This window comes from Antechinus flavipes, chromosome 3 (genome assembly GCF_016432865.1).
Source record: "Antechinus flavipes isolate AdamAnt ecotype Samford, QLD, Australia chromosome 3, AdamAnt_v2, whole genome shotgun sequence".
NCBI classification, from domain to species: Eukaryota; Metazoa; Chordata; class Mammalia; order Dasyuromorphia; family Dasyuridae; genus Antechinus; species Antechinus flavipes.
This window is the reverse complement of record NC_067400.1, coordinates 622298410-622317005: the sequence shown is the minus strand read 5'-3', so window position 1 is coordinate 622317005 and position 18596 is coordinate 622298410. Positions and strand designations below refer to the sequence as shown.

Genomic DNA, 18596 nt, shown 5'->3' with positions numbered 1-18596 from the left:
AATACATAGCCAAAATCACATACTTAATAGTGCATTTTATCAGAAAAGCACTCAATAGCACTTTTCACACCACACCACAAAGTCAATTCTAGTAAGTTTTTATTCATTTCGACCAGTGTTTCATCTCTATCCATCAACAGACAAATAACAACTGATAAACCAACAAAATACTACATATGCACACACACACACATACACACACACACACACATACACACACACAATTTATAGAAGATTTTTCATTTGTAAATAAAGATGAACAACATTCTAAGATGAACTAGAATTTATGCTTTATTCATTAACAAGTGCTATCTCCTCATTACTAATCTTACAGCCTCTTTTATTTGCTTATTCCTTAGACTGTAAATAATAGGATTCAGAAAAGGAGGTATTATGGAATAGAATACTGAAATGATTATATCTTTAATTGATTCAGAATCTGAAGGTGGTTGTAGGTGGACATAAGAGATTGAAATAAGGAACAGAGAAACTACAATAATATGGGGGATACACGTAGAGAAGGCTTTTCTTTGGTCTTCTTTCACTGGAAATCTGAGCACAGTGGAAAATATACGAATATAAGATGCAGTGATGAAAGCAAAGCAGCCAGCCCCAATCACCAGCACAGATGCAAGTAAAGAGCCCACATTGTAGAATGTCTCTGAGCAAGAGAGCTTCAGTAGAGAGGGGATGTCACAGAAGAACTGGTGAATCACATTGGAATTGCAGAAAGACAATTGGAATGTCAAACCAGTATGGAGACCTGCATATAAAAGGCCAGTGAACAAGCAGGTTAAGGTCATCTGCATGCAGGCCCGAGGGTTCATGATCATTGGGTAAAGAAGTGGGTGGCAGATGGCAACATAGCGATCACGGGCCATGACAGTGAGCAAAGTATACTCAACATAGGCCATCCAGACTAGCAAAAATATCTGAGTTGCACATCCAGTAACTGAAATAATCCTGTTGTTTACCAGAGCATTAATGGATGCTGGGGGAACAGTTATTGATATGAAGCAGGCATCCACAATGGACAGATTTCTAATGAAAAAATACATGGGGGTGTGGAGTCTCCTGTCAATGGTGGTGATGATGACAATGAGGAGATTTCCCATCAGGCCTGCTGAGTAAATGAGAAAGAAAAGCAAAGAATATAAAATCTGCAGCTCTCTGGTGTCAGAAAATTTCATAAGAAGAAATTCAGTCGTGGAGATGGTCAAGTTAGACATGTCCTGACTCTTTTATCAGCTGAATGTCCTAGGGTGTCAAGGAGAAATCAATCAGTTTTTCAATTATCATTTATTAAGGACACAATATTTGAAGAAATTATTCCATTCTTATCCTTACTGCTTAAGACCTTGACAGGCAGCAAGGCCCCTTGCATGTATTGACTAAGTGATCTAAAACAAATCAGGTTACCTCTAAAGATAAGTTGTAGTGTGCCAGGAAGTAAGAATCCATTTCAGGATTTGATACTTGCAGTAGCTTAGCTGACCAACTTCCCTTTTCTGTATACAGTAGCAGAGACAGACTTATTAATATATTGATAAGAAACCAGGTTCTGAACCAAAATGCAAACTCAGCTTTATAATAAATCGAAGTCAGATCTTTGAGCTTAGGACAGGAAAAGCAGCCCAGGAGGAGACTAAAGGCATTTGGGAGAAAGGCACTTGAGTTCATTGGTATGATAATTTTACTCTGATGTGGATCGCAATTATTTACATCTCAGTTGGAGCAGCTAAAATTTCTGGCTTAGTTATTTGCATCTGAATAGATTGAGTTTGTTAGAAAAGATACGGAATATCAGAGTGTATTTTATATTGACTCTATAATCATTGAAGGTTTTATATATATATGCATATATATATCTGTGTTTATGATTAATAAATTTGAAAAGTTCATAATGAATTCTCTCCACCTGACCCCTGCAATAAACACACACATATCACAATTGGAGCAGGAACTCCAATTCAACAATAATTCTTTGAACTTTTTGTGAAAGTTGAAGATCTGCATTGGTAAAGGAAGTTTCTGCACCTGGAAATTCCATCTATTAAAAAAATGTAATTGTTAACAACAGAAAGTAATCCTACCAAGGACCCTACATTAACTTTTTTTTTTTTTTAACTGTAATGTAATGATTATCTATGAGTGAATGAATACATCAGTAAAGATAATATGGCCTAAGTCAGAAACCAACAATGGAAATGATTTTCAATTTTTAAGTCCTCTGAGATATTGTCTTAGCCTCTCTTTATATTTCTTTTCCAGAATCATCTCAATTTCATTAATAGTTGTGAAGAGCTTAGAAGTCAGGAATTCAAAAAGACATAGTTTCAAAAATACTGGTTGCTTTTGCTGGCAGTGGAGAAAGGGACCATAATCTTTCATCCTACCAATGCTTCTACACCATTTACCACCGCCTGAAAGAAAGAATTGCAAATAAGTGGCAAACATTGGCAACGATATATTTTCCCTGTTTAGGAATAGGAAAATTGCCGTCTGCTGACTTGGTTGACCCACTCTCTGCTCCTGTGAATAGTTTTGCTTCATCTTATTTTCACCATAGCTGGTCATGTGCTCTCTTCACCTTATCACTTCAGTTTTCTAAGATTCAAATGCAACAGGCAAGCAAAAAAAGATGAATTTTTTATAACCATTCAGCTCTACTATTCTTTCATATGGAACAGTAACCAAGGGAGCACACTGCTCTGATGTTCCATCTCTTTCTCTTATATCAACTATTTCCTTATATATCTTTCAAGGTTAAATATCTAGTACTTGGGACAATGGATATGCAGAAATTTCTTGGTCATTAGTTCTCCATGATAACATTTTACATTTTTTTGTCTTTTTAGTGAGTTTTTTAATTTTTCTCAGTTACTTGTAAAATCATTGTGTAACATTCTTTTTCTTCCCCTGAAGCAATTGGGGTTAAGAGACTTGTTCAGGGTCACACAGATAGGAAGTGTTAAGTGTGTCTGAAGCCACATTTGAAATCAGGTCCTCCTGACTTCAAGGCTGGTGCTCTGTCCACTGCGCCACCTAGCTGCCCTTCTCACATTCATTTTTTTTTAATAGCTTTTTATTTACAAGTTATATGCATGGGTAATTTTACAGCATTGACAGTTGCCAAATCTTTTGTTCCAATTTTTCCTCTCTTTCCCTCCACTTCCTCCCCTAGATGGCAGGTTGACCAATACATGTTAAATATGTTAAAGTATCAGTTAAATACAAAATAAGTTTACATGTCCAAACCGTTATTTTTCTGTATAAAAAGAATCGGACTCTGATCTCACATTCATTTTTAAAATAGTTTTAAAACTGGACAGAAACTTCCAGATTCTCTTTGTTCCTTACTTTCTATAACCACCACAACATCAATAATACAAGCAATTAAATATATGTTATATATGTATAGTCATACAAAAAAATTCTATAATAATCATGTTGTGAAAGAAGACATAAATCAGAAAAGAAAATTTTTTAAAATGCCTCAATCTACAGTCCTGTGCTATCAGTTTTTTCCTCTGGGAAAAAAATAGCATTTTTCATCATAACTCCTTTAAAGCTGTCTTAAATCATTGTAATGGTGAAAAAAGTTATGTCATTCACAGATAATCAACTGACAATATTGCTGTTATTTTGTGCATAGTACATGACATTTTCCAGCATCTTACGTAAGTCTTTCTATATTTTTCTGAGGGCATTCTGCTAATCATTTAATATATAATTTTGAGAGGAGTAGCAATCATGTTCTGATATAGAAGTTATATTTTCGTTATGTTGAATATATTTATAATATATAATTATATATATGTGTATATCATTTTTCTTTTTTAGTTTTGAATTTTGTTCCACTTTTCTCATCCTTCCCGACCCATTGAAAACATGACATAAAATCTATTATACATTTGTATATTCACTTAAATTGAATGACCATATTAGCTGCCATTAAAACATGGAGAGAAAGACTGAAAGTACAAACAAAAGAAGGAAAAAAAGGAAAGAAGGAAGGAGAAAGGAAATAAGGAAGAAAGGAAAGAATGGAGGAAGAAAACAAGGAAAAAAGTAAGAAAAGAAAGCATAGAAAGAATAAAGGGAAAAAAACCTGCTTTAATATGTATCCTGAGCCCATTGACTTTCTATCTGAAAGCAGATTTCATATTTCAAGATGAGTCCTTTGCAATTATGTTTTTTTTTATTTTGTTCATTAGAACTGCCAAGTCTTTTTGTGTTGATTTTACTACTGTTTTTATTATATAAACTATTCTCCTGTTTTTGCTTAATTGACTCTTCCACAGATCATTTTACACAGACCTTCTCAGGTTTTTTCTGAAATTAACTCCTTCATTTCTTAAAGTACAATAATATTCCATCTTGTTTGCATTCCATAATTTCTTTAGCCATTCCCCAGTGAAAACTCATGCTCCCAGTTTTCAGTTTTTTGCCACCACAAATAGTTTCTATGAAAATATTTTTACATGTGAGTTCTTTCTCACTTTCTTTAATCTTTTTTGGATTAAGTAGTATCACTGGGTTATTCACAATTCAATTAAATGTTGGGCAGTATTTCAAAGTACTTTCTGGAATGGATGGACCACTTCAAAACTCCACGAGTAGAGATCTCTAGAAGAGCTCTATACTTTTTTAAAAATCCATTTTACAAATGAATGTTCATAGAAATTATATTAAAGGAAATTTTTATCCATCAATATAATACAAAAAGGAAGAAAGGCAAGCAACAATTAAATAAAAAATGATATATGAGTCACAGATAAAGTTTTCCAGAATTCATCAAGAAACCAAATCAAAGAGACAAAAATTCATGCAAGTCCACCACAGAATTACATTTTCAAATACTTGTCATTTAAAACTGAATTTCTTTAACCTATCGGTTCTTGTATTGGGAAGATGAGGTTTTCAGCACTATATCTGAGGCTATTATCAGAGATAATGTACTAAAATGCTATTGGAAAAAACCATGGGAATTCTGGCTTTCTATATGACCATGTTGGCTACTGGTACTTGATTTTATGTGTAACTTATTAATATTTCAAAAGAATGAACACTATACATGAGTTTTGTTTAAAATGTTATATGTACTAACCAATTTGTTCCCATTCCATTCAGGTAGGCAGTAAGATCTATGGCTGAACAGAGTCAGAGAGTGGGCTTCAGAAAACTGGAAATCAAGTATTTGAGTGGAAAAGACAGAATATACAGAATATTATTAAGTATATGAGATTCATAATCATTTAAAGGAGTTTAGAAAAATGTACTATCTCTGGGTTTGAAGGTGCAAGATATCATTTCATGTGACAAGTGGCTAAATTCTCTGGTTTTCTTTCTCCTGCATTTATAGTTCAAATTTTGAATCCAGCTCTTTGGAAAAGTTTGAAACCTCTATGTTCAGCATTTAAAGTAGTTAAATTTGAAAATATTAACAGTTGCAGAAATATACTGTCTTCTTTCTTTCATTTACTCCTCTTTAGCATTTCTGAGAAAAGTCACATCTAGAAGGGGTGATTGGACTCAATGTTTTTTTAGTAGAGTGACTATTTGACTCAATGAGGGGGTCTTTTTCACTCTATAGGGGAATGACACTGACTTTGCAATCAGCAGCCCTGGTTCCCATTTAAGTTAAGCCACTTCCAGCAGGATAATGTTGAATGTCTCACTTTCTTTCTACCTGTGCATTTTTTTCTCATGCCTAAAATGCTTCACTGGAGTGGAAAATATCTATGATCCATTCCAGTGTTCTATATATGAAACAAACACACACATTCATGCAGTCATATATATGAACTGTCCCACTGTATCTCCAGGGAATTGAGGGTTTTGACCTGTACGTGCATGAATGTTTGTGGCAGGTCTCTTTGTAGTAGCCAGAAACTGGAAACTGAGTGGATGCCCATCAATTGGGAAATGGCTGAATAAATTGTGGTATAGGAATGTTATGGAATATTATTGTTCTGGAAGAAATGATCAGCAGGAGGATTTCAGAAAGGCCTGGAGAGACTTACATGAACTGATGCTGAGTGAAATGAGCAGGACCAGGAGATCAGTATATACTTCAACAACAATACTATATGATGATCAATTCTGATGGACCTGGCCATCTTCAGCAATGAGATAAAGCAAATCAGTTCCAATAGAGCAGTAATGAATTGAACCAGCTACACCCAGCGAAAGACCTCTGGGAAATGAGTTTGAACTATTACATAGCAGTCCTAATCCCTTTATTTTTGTCTGCTTGTATTTTTTATTTTCTTCACAGGTTAATTGTACCATTATTTAAAAGTCCGATTCTTCTTGTGCAGCAAAATAACTGTATGGATATGTGTGTGTGTGTGTGTGTATATATATGTATATATATATATATATTATTAATAATATTATTATATTTTATTAATAATATATAAATATCGGAGTACTTGTCATCTGGGGGAGAGAGTGGGGGGAAGGAGGGGAAAAATTGAAACAAAAGGTTTTGCAATTGTCAATGCTGAAAAATTACCCATGCATATATCTTGTAAATAAAAAGCTATTAAATAAATAAATAAAAATTAAAGATAGAATAATTTAAATATGAATTAATCTGAGACTTACTTTTAAGTGTAATATGTTTCTCAAGGACAAAATTTTTATTTTTTTGCCTTTGTCTCATTAGTACCCCTTACCATGCTTTATACCATGCTGTTCAGCATCTTCTTATTGAATTAAATTGAATTGACTGCTTTTAAAAAAGGGAAGGATGAGATGAAGAAAAGAAAGGAGAAAAAATGAAAAAAGGAAGAGAGGAAGGGAGAGAGAAGGAAGGGAGAAAAAATTAACAGGGAAAATGGAGGTGAAAGAAAGCATTCCATTAAATCACACTGTAACTAACCTGAATAAAAGTGTCCTTGCTGCTAGGTTCTGCAATGTGAGCTGCTCAAAGATGATATTACTGAATTCCTATGTAATGGAAAAGACACCCAGTAGTCCCCAAGTTCAGGTTGTATGGGCAGAAAATTATGAAGTTTCCTTTCTTTTCTGGCCATGATAATTCTGTTCTCCTTTGTTGAATATCAGAATTTCCCTCAATTTTTCCCACTCTATTTGTAGCTATAGTTGGACATCATTTTTGATAGAATGGCCCCAAAGGCTAATTTCACCTTTGTTAGATATTCTGGCATATCCCTGGGGACCAGGTCCCTGCTCTTCAGCCAAATGCAGAAAGGCAGAGATCATTGCCCTGAGGTAATTTTTCTGGGTGAAAAAGACAAGATGCCAAATAAAGTTCTCTTAGGCTCATGGGGTTGGAGTTCAACAAATATTAATTAATGTGCAAGGGAGTGAATATATATTATAGTTATGTAATTCATCTTCTCTCAACTTCCCTCAAAAGACTAGAATAAGTTCCCCTCAGACATTCTTCAAACGTCAGAAAAGCAGAGATCTAAGTATCCTAAGGAGTAGTTAGCCTGTCAGATCAGTTGTTACAGATGTACTGTGACTATGGTATTGATTGACATATAGGCAAAAGAGCTTTAAAAATTTGGAGTAGAATATTTTAAAATTGATTTCTTTTTATATCATATTCACTTCCAAATAATTCCACATCATACTTTTGCTTATCTTTTAGTTAAGACAATCTACCTATAAAATAATAACATCTGGCAGATGAGAAAACATTTGAAACCCACAATTCAACAACTATCCATAAAGAGGAAAGTGGCATGTTCCATCTTATTTCCTTTGTGTTCTTCTGCTCTCTTAAGCACTCATCTTTTATCTTTGTTGTTTGATCTTAGAGTAAAAGGTATATCCTTACATTAATGTAACAATTATTCTATTTTTTTTGTTAAGACAAACAGATATTGGTATGAATCTTCTCATATCGATGGTACTTTTACCTCTAAAACTGACATTTTGGGGATATATATGCCCATTAATGCTTTCATTATTAAAAGTAATACACACTTTACTGATCTTTCTTACAAATTTTAAATTGATTTACAAAAGTTTGGTTGGATTTGTAGAACCTCTAAAGGTGAACAAATATGTGCATCTACCCTGTAGCCTTTCCTATATTGTCTTTTGGTAATTTCTCTCAATCTAAACTTATTTCATGTTCTATCTATAATCCATGGAGATATGAACATATTTTTAATAGTATTTTATTTTTTCTAATTATATATAGACATTTTTAACATTTATTTTAACATTCATAGAAGATAATATGAAACATCTAATTAGAAAAACAACTAATGTGGAAGAGAATTTGAAGAGAAAAAAATATATAAATTGTCAGTCCACCTGAAATTTATGATAAAAAAAAAACAATCTGTCTACAGAATTACAAATCATTAAAGAAAATTATCCTAAAGTACTAGTTTAATAAGACAAAGTAGAAATAACAAGAATCTATTTATTATTATCTAAAATAGATCTGAGAGAGAAAACTTACAGGAATCGAATAACAATGTTTCAAAATATCCAGAATAAAAAAAATTGCAAGCAGCAAAAACAAACATAAAACCAATTTTAATGCTGTGGAAAACTAATCAGGATTTTACAAGACTTAGAATTTTTATAGTAAAAGACTGTAGAATTTGAAAAACTATATATCAAAAAGCAAAGAAGTTGGGGTTACATCAAAGAATAACATATCAAGTAAAGTTAGATATAAGAGTAATGAAAAATAACAAGGATATTTGATGAACTAAAAGACTTTCAGGTACTTGTAACAAAAAGACCAGAACTCAATGGAGATTTTGATATACAACTCTATAAAGAAAATTTAAAAATCATTAAAGAACATGCTAAGACACTCATTAAAATCAAATTGTTTACTTATGGTAAGAAAATGTTAATACTTTTAATTATTCATTATCATTAGTGATGGTATTCTTAAAACACTTGTTATTGCTAAGAGAGTTTGGAAGCAAAGTTGAGACTGATTGCTTAGAAAAATTTTAGATTGGCTAAAGTGATAGAAAGGAAAGTTGATAAATGTTGAAGGGGATGTGGAAAAATTGGTGCCTTAATTCATTGTTAGTGGAAACTTAAAATGATCCAACTATATTAGAGAACAATTTAGAATTATAAAAAAAGAGTTATTAAAGGCCTAAACTCTTTGATCCAGCAATACCACTACTTGGTTTATTTCTGAAGATGATTAGGGAAAAAGGAAAAGAGACTATATGTTGTAAAATTTATAGCAGTTCTCTTTGTTATATCAAACAACTGGAAATTGCAGAAATGCCCATCAGCTGGGGAATAGCTGAATGTTATGGTATATGATTGTAATGGAATACTACCATGCTATAAGAAATGATGAACTCCATGGTTTCAGTAAAAAACATGAAATGACTAATGAAATAATGAAGAGCGAAATGAGCAGAAGCAAGAGAATGTTGTACAGTGACAGCAATAATGATTTAAGAATTCAAGAGAGAATAAGTTATTTTTACTATAAAAGACATTCGAAGGAAGATTGTATCTGCATCCCAGAGAAAGACCTGATAAATAGAAGTATGTGGAGAATTATTTTACAAACATATATACACTCTTAATTTCAAAAATTAAGAAATAAAATAGAATCTCAAAGGAAAATGTAAAATTCTCAAAATAAAAGCAATTTAAACTAAAAACAATCTTTGATTTTTCAAACAAAATTTTGAGTTCCAAATCTTCTTACACCTCTACTTAAGATGATGCTGATAGTTAAATCAGGTAAGATGAAAAAAAAAGAAAGAAAATTATAGACCTTAATGAACACAGAAACAAAAGTTTTAAATAAAATATTAGCAAAGAGGTTTAAAAACTGTATATCAAAAATTTGATACATTATGACCAGGATTGATTTTTATCAGGAATGAAGGTTTACTAATAGGAAAGCTATAAAATGAATTAACTATATTAATATCAAAATCAACAAAAATCATATAATCAAAATAAACCAATATAAAATAAAAACTTTTAACAAAATATTACATTTATTTCTGTGCTTTTTAAAACAGAAAATAGAGAAATAAATGAACCTTTTCTTGAAATGATCATAGTATATATCTAAAATCAAAAACTACCATTATATGTAATGGAGATAAACAGAGCCCTTTCCAGTGATAGAATAGGAATACTAATTATAGCAACATGACAAGGAAAAGAAACTTGGGGAATAAGTATAGACAAAAAAATTATCACTTTGCTTACATATGATATGATTATATATATAAAGTCTGTACATAAACATACATGACCCTAAAGAGTCAACTAAAAATTAACTGAAATAATTTCAACAAAGAAACAGCAAAATATAAAATAAATCTACACAAATCACCAGTATTTCTAAGTAATACCAATAAGACCAAAAGAGATGGAAGGAAAAACTCCATTTAAAAGAAATAAACTTAAATGAAATGAATGTTCATATTCATATAGATACAATATAAAATACTTGAGCTTATTTTCCAAAATACAATGATAATTAGTTAAACACAACCACAAACTGCAATTTATAGAAATAAAGACAGGTCTAAACGCCTGGAAAAATTCATTGTTTGTTACTAAGATCATCCAATAGGATAAAAAAAAAAAAAGAACACAGTGCTACATAAATTCATTTGCTTAGTCAATGCCATATCCAATTACCAAAGAAGTACTTTATAGTGCTAAGAAAAAATAATAATGAAATTTATATAACATAAAAAAACATTACTTAAGAGAACTAAGGAAAAAAGTTTCCTAGCAGTGCCCAGTCTAAAATTGTACTGTGCAGTGCCCAGTCTTAAACTATACTATATAGCTAATTATTATTAAAATCTATTATTTTATTTATTTATATTAAATTACATAAATTAAATTATTAGTATTAAAAATTAGTAGTATTAAAAGAATTATTAAAATGAGTAACACTCATTTTAAAGCAATAAATCCAAGGGGGGAAATTGAGTACTCAACACATAGAAGCGAATACTCTGGTTTTCAATCAAAACTGACTGGGACTGAAAAGAGGGCTTCCTACTTGATTTGAAGTGAAAATTGAACAGTATGAAAGAAGTTAGATTTATACACATAATATAGTTATAGTTATGCTATATAAATTGTATTGTAGTATATCATATAATAGTATATAAAGTATTGCATAAAATACATAATGTGTGAAATATATTTTGAAATATTCCAAATCATCACTAATAAGAGAATTACAAATTGATACAGTTCTCATATTGTATATGCATTTCAACAGCCAAAATGACAAAAGAGAAAAATTTAAAATGTCAGAGCGGCTCTGAGCAAACAAGCCCAATGATGCCCCATTGTAGACATGCGACTAAGCACGAATATTCTGAAATCAATTTAAAATTTACCAAACTGTGTGTGCGCTTTGGCACAGACTGCCACGTTGCTAGGCCCAGACTCATAAGAGATCACCCAGGGGTCCATATGACCCCAGACTTGGAGGTGTGTGAGAGGAGGAAGTCTCTGTCCCCTCTGACCCGGCCACATTGCCAGCTCACACACAGTCCATGGGGTCATTTGATTGGCACTGGAATTAGGGGGGGGGGCTCTCTTAAAAGGCACTGAACGCACCCTCCCCTCTGCCCACCTTTCACTGCCTTCCCAAGGGCTGCTGGGCCATGGCCAGGCTGGACAGGGCAGAGAAATGGCCACATGTGCTTCATGGTGTGGCTACATCTCATTTGGGTTTGGGGAATTCCTGCCCATGTTCCCTCAGGCTTCCCCTTCAGGCTGGGACTTGGGAGGGACCGAGCAAAGAACTGAGACCCTCTTGTTTTCTCTAACACAGGACAGCCATACTCCCCTGGACGGCCCCACTGAGGGCAGCCAGGTGGTTATTTATGACCTCAGCCCAGGAAGGGAACTACCGCTGACACAGGAAGACCACGTTTTTTCCCCGACACCTACGTGACAGAGCTGAGCAGCTATTTCTGTGTTATGGGCTAGAACTCTGAACTTGAAACAAGGCGTTAAGTCAGTGGAATTGATAAAGACAATGGTAGTACAGTACATGTACTTAGTACTTAATATAGTTCTGAAAGATTCACACCTTTGATACAAAAGCATATAAGCTCAGACAAACTCAGCCAGAATCAGAACTGGAAGACAGAGACCATGTGGTGGTGCTCCTGCCTCCCCCACTGAAACCAAGACATATTTAGGAGGACCCCAAGAAAGCTGGCCTGGGCCCCAGGCCAGGAGATAATAAAGGATTTGGACTTTAACCCCTGACTACTTGTGTGGTGATTACTGAACTGAAACAAAAGCTATTCCCAGAGACCTCCAAGAAAACAGAAACAAAGAACATTACGTTTCTGGAAACCAAAGCACAGACCAGACACTGAGGTTCCCTCTGTGGAAGCAGCACCTGACTTCTGGGGAGGAGGGATTCTCCCATGGCTTTTCCTCCCACCATCAGGAGCTCCCCACCATCACCTCTGTCCTGGGTGCTCCAGGAAGGAGCACGACAGCCTCATCTCCAGAAGCCCTAGCCCCTGGGTATCTCAGGCAGATGGGAGTCTGAGGGCAGAGCCCCTGCTCCCCAAAGGAGTGGGGTACAGGACATCCCAAGGACAAATTAGGGCACGTGGAGAGCTGGCAAGGGCTCAAACATCAGCTAGGACTAGAGGCAGCTGGTCTGGACTCAGGAAGATCTGAGCTCCAACGTTGGCTTAGGTATTCCTAGCTATGTGACCCTGGTGAATTTCCAAGCCTCAGCCTGCCTCAGTTTCCTCATCTGTGAAATGAGAGACCTGAGATAATGACAAAGAACCAGCACAGTGCCTGCATATAGGAAGCACCATAAAAATGTGCACTCTTCACTCTTATCCATTCCCACCTGAAACCCAGGGAGCCTGAATGATTTGTCCTATATCTTGCTTCAAGTGTCTGCCAGAGAGGGGATTGAACCCCAGGCCGCCCAGCTCAGAGGCCTTGTACTGACCTCCCACAGTTGTCCCCAGTTCTCCTCAGTCAGCCCCCTCTCAGGAGCCCCAGGGCCCCAGTCCCTGCTAGTGACATAGCTCGGGGTGGCGTGCTGAGCCCTTAGAAACCAGCTCAAGCCTTCAGCCAAGCTCACTGCTCCACTGGGGGTGCCCTGATGGGCCCCACTCTGAGAAGGATGTCTGGGCCAAAGCCATCAGGGGGCTATGGAAGGGATCCTGGGGAAAAAGGGAGCAGGGGACAGGTCATTTCTCTTACTCTATCCCTGGGCCTGAAGCCCTGCTCGCTCAGCTCCACTCTGGGTGTCCAGGTTCTAAGCTGGGGTTCCTTCTCTGTAAATAAGGCTTCATGATGCTTTCATTGGCTGTCTCCTGCCATTAGGAGGAAGTGGCTGAGCAACCTTTATTCCTGTTTTGGAGCTCCTGTTTTGCCCTGGCCCTGTCTAGGACCTTCCTCTTCTCTGGGTTATTCTCCACCTTGAATAGTTCAGACTTTCTCCCCACTCCCAGACATCTCTTTCTCTCCCAACAGGCACTGAAGCATGAGACTAATAGAACCAGCCTTAACCATTGATTGCCTAGATGTCCCTAGTATTTCTTCATGAAAAATCAAGGTTTTTGAGGGCAGTGATCTCTGTTGGCAGTGCTCCTTCCTCATTTGGTAGATCCCACTGGTGACTACAAGATCATCTATGACTGAAGGAGTGAACTTTTGGAGTTTGATACATTATAGGAGTTTACATATTACATAATTACATATTATATAAGATATTCTTATGTAATAAAATGTAAAAAAAAGTAATAAAAAAATTCTATGTAAAAAAAATTACAGAATAAAAGATATTCTGTATCACTTCCGTCCCCTACTCACTAAATTCTAGTGGTTTCCTATCGCCTCCAGGAACAGATATAAAATCCTCTTTGGCCTTCAATACTATATATAACAGCCTTTTAATAGTCTTATTTTATGTATCTTAATTCTTAGAGAAAATAATTCAATTGTGTTGCTTTGCTTAAAATTCACTTTGCCATTAATATTTAAAATTTTTGTACATTTACCACATTACTAACACATTTCAAGAACCTAATCTTATATATGAATATAATTATTAATGATGACAAATTCAGAATAGCTAACATTTTCAAAAGAGTAAGATTTCATTCTTGTATTTCTCTATAAGCACTGACTAGATGTGTAGCATTGCATCATATATATGATACATAGTTACAATTTATGTGTCCTTGTTTCAAAATTTTGTTATGAAAGGGAAGAGAAGCATGGTTATAACAATATTAGAACTGTCCTTTTAGAGGCACAGATGGAACTGACATAACATAAAATGTCCTCAACACTGATTCCAAGTAATGTCATGATTGGGTAGATTAATGGGGCGGTGGATAAAATGCCAGATTCAGAATAATGTGTTGGAATCTTCAGTTCAGATCAATAATTACCCTAAACGCAGCCAGGTGATAAAAGTTCAGATCTTTTATTGCCTCCAATATAGCCCCATTAGTTGAGAGGCCTATTTCTCTGCTTAGTTCCAAGAGCTCTTGCCGCTTTGTCCTTTGCTTCTGCCTCTGCTTTCTTCAGCCTCCAGAGCCAGCACCAAGTTGAATCTGTCTTGCCTCTGAGAGAGCCTTCTCAATGTTCAGTATAGCCCGGTTAGCTTTTCTTAGAGGCCTCTCTCTCTCCTTGGTTCCAAGAGCTCTTGCAGTTTTGTCCTTTGTTTCTGTCTCTGCTTTCTTCAGTCTTTAATCCAGCTCCACTCTTCATGTAATTCCACTGAAATCGGTCCAAGAGCCTCTGTCTGTTTTTTTTATACAAGAAGGAGGAATTGTGGGATACGAGAGAGAGGAATTATAGGTTTCTTCCCAGAGTGCTCTCTGGCCCTAAGAGCTTCAAGGGAGGTGTGAATTCACAAAGTTACTAAGTTAATTTTGTGAAACTCCCATATTTGTGAACTCCAAAGAGTAAAGGTGTGAACACAAGCATTGAATCAATTAGTTCTACTTAGTACCTTGTTTCAGGTTCTGGCCCAAAACGTCAACTCTAATGAGTTAGCAGTTTGTAAAGATTCCAACAATAATGAAGACTGATCTTCATGAGTTCAAATCGTGCCTCAGACACTTACTAGTCATGGGATCCTAGGCAAGTTATTTAATTCTATTTGCCTCTCAGCTCCTCTTCTGTAAAATGAACTGCAGAAGTAAATGATAAACGATTCCAGTTTCTTTTCCCTCCAAAAAAATCCACATTGGGTCTTGACAAGTTGGACATGACTGAAAGGATTCAAAGGCAGCAACAAAAGTCATGGGTTTTATTTAGGAACAGTCAATCATATAGCAGAGTTCCACATATATAAGCTATATATAGTTATATATATACATATATGTTCCACAATAAGCTTTGAGGCTGACAGGTATTTATGAAGTCATGTATTGCATATTAACATCTAAGGCAAAATGTAATATTTAAGTCTAGAGTCTGTTGGTATTAACTTGGCTCAGAGATGTAACTTCAACCAATACAATCCCACATATACTTCCCTAATTTTCATAAGAAATAGCCAAACTATCAAAAAATTATTTTTATAAAAGAAACATGTAAATCTTTTATTTCCATTGTGAAAGATCATTATTTTAGAGCTTTACAATTCTTTCAATCACTTCTCTCAGAGAATTAATAAGATTTAAGAACTCATTAAGCCTTAGAAAGATATTCACAAAGTCTGTGGTACTTTCCCAAATTCAAAGTTATTGGGGACAGCTGGGTGGTGCAGTAGTTAGAGCACCAGCACTGAAGTCAGGAGGACCTGAGTTCAAATCTGACCTCAGACACGTAACACTTCCTAGCTGTGTGACCTTGGGCAAATCACTTAACCCCATTGCCTCAGCCAAAAAAAAGAAGAAGAAGAACTACAAGAAGAAGATGAGGAAGAAGAAGAAGAAGAAGAAGAAAGTTATTAAATAATTATTCTTCAAAATATGCCCAATTAAATTCTTGACAGATTAAAAAACCATAATGACATTAACTTCTATCAGAAGAGGGAGCACTTACTATATGACTAGCACTGTGCTAAGGGCTGGAGATGCAAAGAAAAGCAAAATGCAGTCATTGTTCTCAAGGAATTCACTGTTTAATGGGGAAGACAACATGCTAATAACTGTACAAATAAGAAATAAACCGTATAAAATGAAAATAATATAAAAGATAAGTCACTAGCAGTGGTGGGCAAGATTATCTTGGCAAATTGACTTTCAAATATATTATGCTGTTTTCAAAATATTTAGAAGCACTCCGTTTCCCAGAGCTAAGCCCCGAAGTGCTCTGAGTTTGACATAACAATAATCTTTATTTATTTATTTATTTGTTATACCTTTTTATTTACAAAACATGCATAGGTAATTTTTCAACACTGACCCTTGCAAAACTTTCTGTTCCAAATTTTCTCCTTTTTCATCCACACCCTCCTCTAGATGGCAGGTATTCCAATAAAACCTTTAACCTTTAACAATATTGTTAAAATATATGTTAAATCATGTATTGGTCTACCTGCCATCTGGGGAAGAGGGTGGGGGGGGGGAAGGAGGGGAAAAATTGGAATAAAGGTTTTGCAATTGTCAATGCTGAAAAATTACAATCAAAGGAACACGGAAATGAAACATGAAAACTGATTGATTGTCCAGGGCCAGTTTTCAGATAAAACAGATGGGTTACTGTTGGGGGCCGGGCCAGGTCACAGGAAAACGGGAAACCACAACAGAGACTGCCTCTTCCAGCTTCCCCGAGCCTGACGGGGCTTCGGACGTCTCCGGCCCTCCTCGTGGAGACGGGAGGAGGGAATCACCAGACAGAGAGCGGAGGTTGATAGCACAGTGATGTTTATTGATTCTTTCTCCCCTGGTTTCGACATAAATCCTGCATGTTTTTCTCCTGTTCTATGACCCTGATCTGAGAAAACTCCCCTTTTTTCAGGGTCATAGAACAGGAGAAAAACATGCAGGATTTATGTCGAAACCAGGGGAGAAAGAATCAATAAACATCACTGTGCTATCAACCTCGGCTCTCTGTCTGGTGATTCCCTCCTCCCGTCTCCACGAGGAGGGCCGGAGACGTCCGAAGCCCCGTCAGGCTCGGGGAAGCTGGAAGAGGCAGTCTGTTGTGGTTTCCCGTTTTCCTGTGACCTGGCCCGGCCCCCAACAGGTTACTTGAGGTGCACAATTGTGAAAAAAATTTCTTACACCAGTCTTCGAATCTGACTGAATTTCAGGTCAGTGTAACCTAGATTATTGGATAAAAGTTTCTAAGTAGAATGAATAGGTGTTCTAGTTTCCTAGCAATGCAGGGCTAGATTCAAACATGCAGGAAATCCCATTTCCTGAAATTGGATAAAATTTTTTCTCTTGATAGAGATTGGATTCAAAATTGAATAGAAACTAAACTAGCCACAGAATTGAGTCATAAGATAGAGTCAGTGTGATTTACTCAATTTCAGCAGTTAGACATTCACTGTCCTAATGCCCTCACTAAGGAGAATAAATATCCTTTCTTTAATCTTGTGTTTATTGGGAAAGTTTCTAATGTATTCCCATTATATATAATGATTTTTTTGGGGGGAGTGGGGTTAAATACATCCATCTACAGGTATTTGCCCTGGAAGTGATACCTCAGAGTTGTTTTAATTTACATTTCTCTAATTATGCGATTTGGAGCATTTTTATATGATGATGAATAGTTTTGATCTTTCAGTCTGAAAACTGCCTGTTCACATCCTTCAACTATTTCTCAATTGGGAAATGACTCTTATTTTAACAAATTTAAATTTCCTATATATTTGGGGAAATTAGGGCCTTTATTAGAGAAATTTAACCTAAAATATTTTCTCCAGTTTCCTGTTTTCCTTTTAATTTGGGGTGCATTGGTTTTGTTTGTGAAAAAAAATTAATTCCATGAAATAAATATTATCTTTTTTACCTTTCATAATTTTCTCTATCTTTTGTTTGGTGATAAATTCTTCCTTTTTCCATGCTTCCTTAATTTACTTATGGTATTATCCTTTGTGTCTAAATTATGTACCCATTTTGACCTTATCTTGGCATATGGTGTGAGATGCTGGTATTACTATAATTACCTCTAGTCCTGGAGTATGGGGCATGGGGTTTCTGGCCTCAGGTGCTCCTTCAGTTCTCCCTTCTGACCTGGAACCTGAAACCAAAAACTTCACTCTCCTGTGAATGAGTGTAGCCAGAATCCTGCCCCATTGCTTTTTTTATTGATCAGGAATGTGCTAGCTCCTTCTCATGCAGGGCTGCATGGAGGAAGCACAGCTGGGTCTGGTGCCCCTTATAAACAGAGAACCCCTTAATGTTCCCCAACTCAGAGATCCAACTCTCCATATTGTCTAGGTGAAAGTTTCTGTACTAGGGTTGAGGTCATCTTCCAATCTAGCTAGCCCTTGGGCTCACTGCTTGCTGTTTCAGTAATGTTAGTTTGGAGAAGTTTACATTTTACAGGAGCCAAACCTCCCTCCTGGTCTCAGGAAGACTACTGTTCTGTTTCAACTCATATTTATTTTTAATGACTCTATGTTTGCCCTAAGATGCAATTTTGTCTTGTTTGAGGAGGAAATCTGGAGTGGTTAA

At 35.7% G+C, this 18596-nt stretch overlaps 1 protein-coding gene across 1 annotated transcript; it reads right to left on the bottom strand.

The window, feature by feature from the left end:
• Positions 1–308: 308 nt before the first annotated feature.
• Positions 309–1229, bottom strand: LOC127558230 (olfactory receptor 14C36-like). The gene has a single exon (XM_051991460.1). It carries the CDS (start codon positions 1227–1229, stop codon positions 309–311), a length of 921 nt encoding a protein of 306 aa, XP_051847420.1.
• Between the last annotated feature and the right edge of the window lie 17367 nt (positions 1230–18596).